Source organism: Strigops habroptila, chromosome 13 (assembly GCF_004027225.2).
Source record: "Strigops habroptila isolate Jane chromosome 13, bStrHab1.2.pri, whole genome shotgun sequence".
NCBI classification, from domain to species: Eukaryota; Metazoa; Chordata; class Aves; order Psittaciformes; family Psittacidae; genus Strigops; species Strigops habroptila.
In genome coordinates, this window is record NC_044289.2 from 11,223,227 (window position 1) to 11,234,010 (window position 10,784).

The 10,784-nt window shown below is 48.7% G+C and overlaps 1 protein-coding gene across 1 annotated transcript in view; it reads right to left on the reverse strand.

Annotated features, from left to right (window-relative positions):
* The window catches only part of RIMS4 (regulating synaptic membrane exocytosis 4), a 57,900-nt gene extending 48,177 nt beyond the window's left edge, over positions 1–9,723 (reverse strand). Inside the window, exon 1 of the mRNA XM_030503028.1 lies at positions 9,361–9,723. Coding sequence (XP_030358888.1) covers positions 9,361–9,457 — 97 coding nt within the window. The 5' untranslated portion in view covers positions 9,458–9,723. The remainder of the gene's footprint in view (positions 1–9,360) is intronic.
* Between the last annotated feature and the right edge of the window lie 1,061 nt (positions 9,724–10,784).

A 10,784-nucleotide genomic window follows, 5' to 3' on the forward strand; every position in this document is an offset into this window, starting at 1 on the left:
GTACTGGGACCAGCACTGTTCAACATCTTTGTTGGCAACATGGATTGTGGGATTAAGTGCACCCCCAGCAAGTTTGCTGACACCACCAAGCTGTGTCGGTGGACACTCTGGAGGGAACTGTTGACCATGGGCTTGACATCCAGAAGGACCTTGACAGGCTCAAGAGGTGGGCCTGGGTGAAACTCATGAAGTTCCCCAAGGCCAAGTGCAAGGTCCTGCTCCTGGGTCGGGGCAATCCCAAGCATAAATACAGGCTGAGCACACACTGGGCTGAGAGCAGCCCTGAGGAGAAGGACTTGGGTCTGTTGCTTGATGAGAAGCTCCTCATGACCTGGCAGTGTGTGCTTGCAGCCCAGAAAGCCAACCACGTCCTCGGCTGCATCAAAAGGACTGTGAGCAGCAGGTCAAGGGAGAGGATTCTCACCCTCTACTGTGCTCTGGGGAAAACCTCCCTGCAGTCCTGTGTCCAGCTCTGGGGCAACAGCACAAGAGGGACGTGGAGCTGCTGGAGCGAGGCCAGAGGAGGCCCCGGAGCTGCTGCGAGGGCTGGAGCAGCTCTGCTCTGGAGCCAGGCTGAGAGAGCTGGGCTGGGGCAGCCTGGGGAAGAGAAGGCTCCTGAAGGGGAGACCTTAGAGCAGCTCCAGTGCCTAAAGGGGCTATGAGAAAGCTGGACAAGGGCTTTGGACAAGGGCCTTGGACAAGGGCCTTTAGGGACAGGATAAGGGGGAATGGCTTTAACTTCACAGAGGGGAGATTGAGGTTAGATACGAGGGAGAAGTTCTTCCCTGTGAGGGTGCTGAGGCACTGGCACAGGGTGCCCAGAGAAGCTGTGGCTGCCCCATACCTCTTAGTGTCCAAGACCAAGGTGGATGGGGCTAAGGGCAAGGATTGGAACTAGATGATCTTTATGGTCCCTTCCAACCCAAACCATTGCATGATTCCCTGAAATAGCAGTAACTTCATAATGCTGAAAAAAACTAATGCACAAATTCCAGAAAGGGAATGAGCAGCCAGGCAGCAGTCCTGCAGGGAATGATCTGGATTACACCTGAATGCAAGTCAGGAGTGGGGACACTCTTGCAAAGCACTGTGTGTATTTATAGGAATATTACACACAAAGTGTGGGAGAGAAGTTACTTCTCCCTGCCAGGAGCCAGACAGCAGCCACTGCTCCTCCTGCAAGATCCTGAGTGCAGCAACAAGGCCAATATGATGCTTGAAAGCTGACCTACAAAATTCAATCAGGCTTCTTTGGTCCAAAAAGCAAGAGGAGGGAGAGGAATGCCAGGCAGCAATGGTTGTGATTAGGGTCATTTCCTGGCTTGGGATTATCAGCACAGGGAAGAACAGTTTTGTGATGTGAGGAGTTGCTCTGAAGACAGCAGTGATCAATTGCTTCCCATGTTGCTGGGAGCAAGACAGCAGAAAGCAACTTAAGTTCCATTGAGATTTAAGCTAAATTGTAGGGTAAACTGTCCTTCTCATTATGAATAGGTTGTTATTTGGGGAGCAGCCACACACGGCTCCTCAGGACCCTTTCTGCCTCTACATTTGTAAGAATAAGAACATACAAATATTAGCATGAGTTCCTCTTAATCATAAAACAGTTTTGAGAAGAATGTGACATATTTACCTCTGTACACTCTGTACTCTGCAAATTGAGCACTCAAACATTTAAACTGGCTCCTGCAAGGCTGTATGAGTTCTTTGTGTATTGGACAAAGGTGATATAACACTCTAATGGCACAAAGCTGAAACATTATCTGCCACAGTGATTTAACTGTGGCTGGATTTGGTTAAATGATGGGCTGCTGAGTTTTGCTGTATTCCCACATGAAGCTTGGCTGTACCAGGGCTTCCCAGCCTTTACACGTGTGCTGTTTGCAAAAGCAATGCCAAAAATATAAGCTAAATGCAGATCCCAAGGCAAGCACAGTTTGACAGCAAAAGCAGAGCGTGCCTAATTTGTGTATGTCATCAGCAAATGATTTAAGCAATGGCATCTACTGAGGCATCATTTATGCTGCAGGATCCCCATCATGACACATGTTCCCATTCAGTATGGCATGGTTTTCACACCCTTTCCCAGAAAATAAAACCAAACCTCAAAGGAACATCACTTGGATAGATGGATATTCAAATCGCATTGAGCAGTTCTGCAGGAGACCAGAAATCCTTATTCAAATATGCTAACGGTGCTGCATGCCAGATGTCTGTGGGGAAGAGGAGAAGATGGGAGGGCTGAGGGGCCCGTGTGAGCCAGGTCCCACTGCCCCACTAAAGCACATTAGCAACCTGCAGGCCCTTTCCTAACTTAAAATGTTCACATTTCTAACCTAACCGAAGGCACTCAAATATGAGCAGATAGTGCTTCAGAAAATAATTGCACAGATAAATTATTCCTCAAAACAACTACTCCAATCAAACTTAATTCTTTCCTACACAAAGTAGATACATACATACTGTCAAACAGAAACGTTGAAGCAAAGTAGTTACAGCATTTCACAACTTGTCCTGATATAGGAATCTGGCAGAGTAAAGATAATTTTTTTTAGCCTGGAGAACAGAGTGCTTTTGAATTAATAAATGTTGCATTAGAATTAAATGCACATGAAATAGAAGCAGTAAGGAAACAGCTTCTCCTAGACAGAAAGCTTTCCAGGGACAGACTCTTCTATTTGGAAGTCAATTGACAGCAAAATAAGAGAACGAGATATCCTTCCCCTGTGGCTTGCAGGGGTCACGTACAACCAGCCCTCTACAACCCCTGCACGCACAGTTGGAATGTAACATCTTCCTCCAAACATCCATAACGTACCTCGGGCCAGGCAGACCCACCTTCGAGGGAAGGAGACAGCACTATGCTTTCCAGTGACCGCATGTGTGTGCTGCAACAAGAAGTGCTAACGGGACAGCGCAGTGAAGCCCACAACCTCATCCGTGTCCCCTCTCCCCACACCCAGATGACCACCAAAGAAACGCCTATCCATTGTGGCACAGTGCTTGAGATCCCAGGATGAGCTGCTACCTCTCTTCTCCCACATCCTATATCATCATTTAGAACAATTCCTAAGTCTCATCCGGCACCAGTGCAAGGCACAGGTGGATGCTCCAAGTTGGAACGTGCTGGATGACTCTGCCAGGGCGCCCCACGGGAGATGGGAGCGGGCAGCAGCTTGTGTCCCAGGAAGGCTGCCTGCCACGCTGCGCGCTGACCGCTACCACGTCACCCTCCCCTGCGCTCTCCCATCTGTCTCACTGTACCCATCTGCTGGGTTGTGCCACAGACTGGAAGCTCTCTGGGACAGAGACTGACATTTTGCTTTGCATTTCACAAGCACAGCGTGAACTTGGCCGAGGACTATGGCTCTCACGTGCGGCTGCAACACCAAGAGCAACACAAATGAGGATGAGGCTTCAAATCACTCATTCCTAGTGCTGACTCATTCACAGGGCTCCTGCTCTGCTCCAGCCTCACACAGCCACAGCAGAAGACAAAACCCTGTCCTCTGTAATTGCATCGACTGATCACATATGCAGGCAACAGATCCAGAGAGCAGAAAGCTGCCTTTGGTACACAGGCGATGCAAGGAGCAGCATGGCTTGTTCAGCTCTCTCCCAACTAGGTGCATCTGCTGTGTAAAAGTCAGTTGTTGCATTTCTGATCTGGATTAACTCATGACCAGGTGTGAGATTACCAACCTCTGCAGGTATTATCTGCAGCATCTTCTTCTAGGGTGCTGGTCCATTTCATACACTTTCCTCTGATGAGAGACTGATTTGACAGCAGCCCTTCTAAAACTGTTCTCATTTTTTTATTTCATTTTAATCCATTTATGAAACAAACATCTGCTCACCTAGAGCTAGAAGATGCCCAGCAGGGAGAGAGGCATTGCCTGCAATCACTAGGGTAACCTACAGCCAAAGATACACCCCTTACTGTGCAAGAAGAGGGAAAAGCCGTGGCTTCTGCTGCCTCCTGCCCAGCCAAGAGAGCTAGCGAGGTATGCAGCAGGGATCAGGCCTCAGGCAAACTCTCTACATACTTGTATATCCCAAAACTGATTTAGATTTGTCCTGCAGCATTCCTGGGGTAACACCTTGCCAGATGAGCCTCAGAGTCTGTGTCTTTGCAGGGTTACAGGGATGAACTATCATTTCATTTGTTAAAGATTAATGAAGTTAACATTCCAGATGTGTGAATACTTTCCCTTGTCCCCTGTATGTTTGCCATGTGAACATGGTTACCTACCTAACAAAAAACTAACAAAACTGGTTAGAGGCTTACAAAACTTAAGGTAACTTTGGATGAAGCAAAACCAGACTAGACACCAAAGGACTTCACATGCTTGATACGTATACATTAAAAAAACCACACAAATTGACTAGTTAAAAGACTTGAATAATGATTAGCTTTAAAAATCATATGTACTCCAATCCAGTACAGTGCTGCAACTGAGAAACATCCCTGGCAACATGAAACACACACAGGGGCTCTCTCTATTTAACAACTTTGTGATGCTCTAATGTTTAAAATTATAGACAAGTTCAAGGCTTAAAATTACAGATAAGTTCAATAGATAAAAGCTAGACAAAAGGGTATTCCAAACTAAACCACATGTCCACAGCATGTTCTTCCATCCTAATGTTATACATGTTTTTTTCAATCCATTAAATTAGTATTTCACATAGCTTCTCTTCAAAGCAACTGACTGTAACACAGTGCATCTGCCAGTACTTGATAGTGTGTGAAAGCAGCAGCTTAGGCTGAATTTTATCTCAAACTCAACTTTCTTCTGAAGGAGCAGCTGACACGAGGAAGGCTTACCGTCAGTATCTAGGAGACATTTTGACTTTGGAAACCATTTTCTCTCTGCCAGACATTTGGTTCCAGCTGGCTGACACACAATTTGATTCTACTGTCTTGCAGCCAGGGCAGAGGTGTGCCAAGCTGGATGGTCCCTGTGCCGGGGTCCTGACCCACAGGACCTTCACAATATACCTCACAGCTATTCTGTACCTTCTCCTGCTTCCCGATCAAAGCATCCCTGCTATCCCCACTTCCATGGGTATAAGATCCCTGTAAGGAACATGTGTTTCTCCTAGTGCAGATGCTCAAGTTGTGTCTGGATTGTATCTGCTTTTGCAATATGACCCATGGCTATAGTCTACCAAACACCCAAATCTGTACCCCTGTCCAGGCACACCTCAGGTGCTTTCTGCTACTGCAAGTGGGTGTCCTTCCTGAGAAAACCAGCATGTAGGATTAAACAGAAAGAAGCTGGTGCCTTACTGCATCTCACCCACCTAAGCCACAGCACAGCTGGAGCACACACCCAGGCCTGAGAAGTGCCCCTGGATCCTGCAGCTTAGACACAGGAGCTTAAGGAAATCCCATTCCCTTCAGCAGTTTTTGGCATTTCCCTACCTGTGTTTCTTTAGATGGAGTCCCTGTCCTCTGAAGTACACAGGCTCCTCGTCTGGAAGTTCTGAGCTCTTCTGAGCTCCTGGCTTCATGACTCCCAGCACGTCCACCACCATTACACTGACTGTCCCTGTGAATAAAACCACCTCCTATCTCCTGCCCAAAGCTTGCTGGGTTTTGCATGTGCAACTCCAAGTCAGTCGCTGTTGCTCTCTACCAAAATTTCACTTTCTGTCCTGCTTTAGCCAGCTTTCCAAACATCATGTTCCACACATGGAACAAGCCGGTTTTCCTCCATGCCACCAAACACATCCCCATTTAAACTTAAAGATGCCCCTCATTCTGGAGTGGGCAGGTCTGTGTTATGGCTGCTGTCAGAGATGGATTTGATACACCCCTTTCTACAACCCCACAGTTGCAAACTGCACCCAGGACTCCCGAGCCACCTACAAGGCAGGTCCCCACAGCCACCACAGATCCTCAACACCCTATTATTAACCCATACAAACTTGCCACTTGGCAACTCAGTCCTTGGCAGTCTGGTCCTTTCCAACGTTGCCAGATGAATACCAGTGTACTGAACAGCTGATTCCAGCCAAGACCAAATGTAGGGCAGATCCTCAGGACAGCTAAGATTTGTGTTCACATTGTTAGAAATGGGCACTGATTTAAGGCTCTCACTTCTACATGTCCACAAAGACTGCCTGATGGACTTTTACCTCTTTGTAGTCTACTGCTCCATAACTGAAAAATTATCAGAGCTCGGGATAGATAATTTGCATAAGTTAAACCAACAATTATGATGATGATAACCGCAGTTTAAAACTCCTTAACTTCACTGACATTACTGGGGACCTCAATGGAGCGAAGACAGTGGCACTCAGCCAGCAGGAAGGAGAGCAACATTACCATGCCGAGATCAAAAGAGTTATTAACCCAGAGTCCTTACACTACTGGCTGCAGACAGTAATTTCTGCTATTTCAAAGCCCCACTGCACCTTACTGGTGAACAGAGCTTAGTGTTTGCTCAGAGTATCCTCTCTGTATATGCAGCTGAGGAATGAAAAGGGTATTACAATGTAGGAGTCCATATCCACCTCTTTGGAGAGATAGGCACGTGGCCTAATTTGCCACAGGACACATCTGAAACTCAATCAACCTCATGTTCTGGAAGCATTCAGAAGCAATCCAGTTTCTTGCTCCAGGTTCTATTGCTCTCCTGCCTATGCTGGCTGCCTGCTCTGCACACCAAAATATAACCAGGATATCATCTGCATCCACTTCATCATCGAGAGCTCAGTCCAGACACACTGATGGGGCGGCAGGCAGAAGAGCTGTGGAAGATGAGAAGAGTCTTCTCACTTAATGTCCAGAAAGTAGACAGCAAAGAAGAACCAAAGGAACACAGCAGAAAAGGAAATATTCTATAAGTAAAAGCATTTTTCTCAAAAGCAGAGCTATTTTCCAAGACCAAAAGTGGGAAATGCTGGAACCCAGAGGTATCCTTACCATTGGCCAGATGTGGCTAGCTGTGTTTCCACATCACCATGGCTTTCAGCATAGGCACTCTTACAAATTTCCTTTTACACTCCTTTAATATGACCCTCACATCATAACTTAAATGGACACCTCAAGAATTTTTCTTGTTTGTAGATCTGAGCTCTCATTAGGCTCGTTTCCCTTTTCAGAGGAAAATGTCAAGTTTCTTTTAAGCTTGGCCATTTATCAACTCCTCTCCCTTTTCCGTAGGATGACTATCCTCTTAAAGATGTGGTTCTCAGCTTCAGACAAAATGGATGATGTGTCTGTTGGAAATAGGATTGTTTACTTTGTCAATGCTCATGGGATCAATTTTTTTCTTTTTTCCTGCCATCTCCTATAGAGAACATCTTGCCAAGTGCAGTATTCATCTCCCTGAATGAGCTATCAAGATCTATTTTTTGACAGAAATCACACTGCAACCCAAACTGGTCAGAATCTCTCTCAATTTCAGGAGCATGCACGAGAATGAATAATACAGAATCTTGTCTGGCACAATTTCAGCATTTCTTCTACCATTTCTCTTTCATGGCATTTATTTTCTTGAGAAAATTATACAGTTGTAGTTTTAATGCCCAAACATTCAAAGCAGCACACGATCTTTCTTGCTGATTGCTCATACGTGTTTGAATACACACTCATAGGCACAGAATGCAGGAGCAGTGCTGCAATGTCCCTACTGCACTGAACATTACCCCAAGCAGATTTACTAATGAGACTAACTCAAGCAGGCGAGATCCATTAATAAGCTGCTGAAGAATGAGGTCTTAATTGTAGATTTATTTAATTCAGAGACAAGTACTTGTGTTGTATTAAGAGTAGCCCATTAACATTCATGCGTGAGCATTCAATAAGCATGAATAAATAGAAAAATGAATTTGCACTGTAAGGGCTGAAGCAAAAGCATTCACTTTAACCATCACCCTGCTCAGAACAAGAGGGGCCGGACACCAGGGAGTGAAACGCTGTTGTGCCGGGTTCTTGTATTCCAGCATGTCTTGCTATCAATCATTGCTGAAGCAACAGCGCCAAGACTTCCCAAAGCTCCCGTTATTGTCTTGTCGCTCCCCAGCAGTGGAACCAAAGACGAAGCAAATAAATCATCAGCAAAATTTCAAGAACAAGATTTAAATAAATACATCTGTTGGAGGAGACAATTTTCTGCTTGACATCCCTGCATGATGCTGATGACAATCCTGGGTTAATCACACAGATGATGAATTTATTCTTACGTCAATTCCTCTAAAAACAACAGCGTTACAGGTGTAGCAGCTAGCGGGCTGATTTGCCCATCTACTCCTGCTGGCATCTGCACATCTTGGGATGAGCCACTAGACAAAGGAGCATGCCGGCATTTTGAGGGATGCAACCATGACAGTCAGTGTTAAAATACGCCTCAGTTACCAACTTTCATTATTTGCTGCTCAGAAGATTCACTTACAGGTTCAATCTCTGGTACTGTGTGTACTGCGAAAAACACCCCTCCTTTATAAGTGAGCCACTAGAATGGACAAAGTGTTTCTCTGCCACTCTCCATCCACTCCCTCGGATGTCCTCCCCTCGCAGCTGCTGTGCTGCCCTCCGCTCCCAGCACCTTCTCCAGCACCAGTGTCCTTCCTTTCCTGTCCAACCCCATTTCTTCCCTACTTCTCCTTACCAACATCCCTCTTTTTTGAAGCTTAGTCTCATTTTATGACCACTGCCAATACTTTGAGGCCAGAAACGTCTTTGTGAAGTGGGCAGAAATCACTGCACCCATTCTGAAGGGCTTTTGTACGTGTTTTGTGAGCTACTTCACCCTCACTTAAATGGAAACCCTTTTATTTTTATAGCGTGACATATGGTGCCAACGACCTCTCAAAACAATTAGTTCACTGTGTATAAATCAGCACAGACTGGTCACACTGTCCAGCAGAAGGGATGCCTTCCCCCAAGCGTTGCCCTTCACCACTTTACGCAGCTCAGCGCAAGAGGCACACCAGGAGCGTAAGCCACTCCACTGCAAACGCCCCAGTTTTCCTATCGATGAGGAGAGGGAGTACGTTTCATCATCATGAATAAATTCCCTCTTTTCATCTCCACAGGCTCACGCTTCCCTGCATCCCACCACCCATGAACTGGAAACCTGGTACCGCAGGGGGACCCCGCATCCCTGCCCCTCGGCAGGGTCAGGGCAGTACCGACACACTGCACAAACCCCCCCGCTCCTGCCCAGCCCCGTGTCCCCACCGCTCCCACAGCGCCCGAGGGTGGACACGCGTGTGCTGGAGACCGGCCCCACCGGCACCCCCGGCCCCAACGCTCCCGTGGGCGCCCTCCCCGCCCCACACACCCCTCCCACGGCCACTCGCCCCCCAGCCCCACTCGCGACCAAGCCCCGCTTCAACCCCCCGTACCCGCGTCCTCCTCGTCGAAGCTGTTCATGCAGGGGAAGTAGATGGCCAGGGCCTCGAAGGAGGCGGAGAGGCTGAGGCGGCTCTGCGACCGCTCCATGAAGAGCCCGGGTCCGGGGGCGCCGCCAGGGGTCTCGCCCGCCGCCGCCGGCGGCTTGGCCAGCTTCGCCGCCCCATTCTTCACTCGGAGCACGGCCCGCGGCGTCTTGGCTGCGGCGGGGGCCGCGGTGAGGCGGCGGGGCGAGACGAGGCGAGGCGGGAGCGCGGAGCGGCACGGTGCGGAACAAACCTACCTGCTGCCGCCCGGCGCTCTGGGCGCCGCCCCGCCCCGCCGCCCCGCCCGCCAGCGCCGCCGCCAATCGCCGCCCGCAAGGGAGGGACGGGCCGGGGGCTCCTCAGCCCCGCGGCCATCTTTCTGACGGGGGTTAGGCGCGGGACGGTCTTTACACCGGCTTGTATGGGCCCGGCGGTGCCTCACGCACCCACCGCACCGCGGTCCTGTGTGTGTCCGTCCCCCAGGAATAATCTTGAGACTTCCAAGAGGTTTCTCCCAAAAGAGGGGAGATAAATAATGCATTTCAGGAGCACCCCAGCTCCCACGCCCCACAGACAGCTGCCGCCTGAGGGGGTAGCCGCCCCCCTCAAGTGGATGCAGGGTAAAGAGTCTTCTGGCAACTGCAGGCCGGCAGCGATGGGGAGATCATAGAATGGTTTGGGTTGGAAAAGACCTTAAGATCATCCAGTTCCACGGGCAGGGACACCTTCCACTAGAGCAGGTTGCTCCAAGCCCCTGTGTCCAACCTGGCTTTGAACACTGCCAGGGATGGGGCAGCCACAGCTTCTCTGGGCACCCTGTGCCAGCGCCTCAGCACCTTCAGAGGGAGATCCCTCACTCCCACTTCTGAAGGAATGTTTCAGTCATTTTCCATATCTGAAGGCCCTCTGTGTCCCCAGAAAAGGCTGTGCCCAATCAGGCCATGATAGCATTTAATTCTGTCCATTAAACTTTCTCCCTTGTCCTCCATCCACATCCCAAGGGCTGTTGTCATCACTACCTTACCAAGACAACACCCAAGGGCTGTTACCTTCCTTCCCCAGTACCTCTCTTCATGCACCAAAACCAACCAACCCTTCAAAACACCAAAAGACAGTGGAAGCATACAAGCTCCCAAGCAGAAAGCACATAGACCAAGAGGTTTTCCTTGGTGATTGATAGCAAGGCTGGTGCCTGCTTGGCTGAGCATTTAAACCAGTTCTGCAGCACACCGTTGGATAGGTGCTGGTGGGAAGTTGTTCTGTGAAGAGAGTGAATTTTAGATCATTCCCAAAAGCTAGCTTCATGTATTTCTTTTCTGACAAGCCTTATGGAGAATTACTGGCTCAAAAGTACCAGCTGTCCGCAGGTGCTGTCTGAGTATAGACATCAC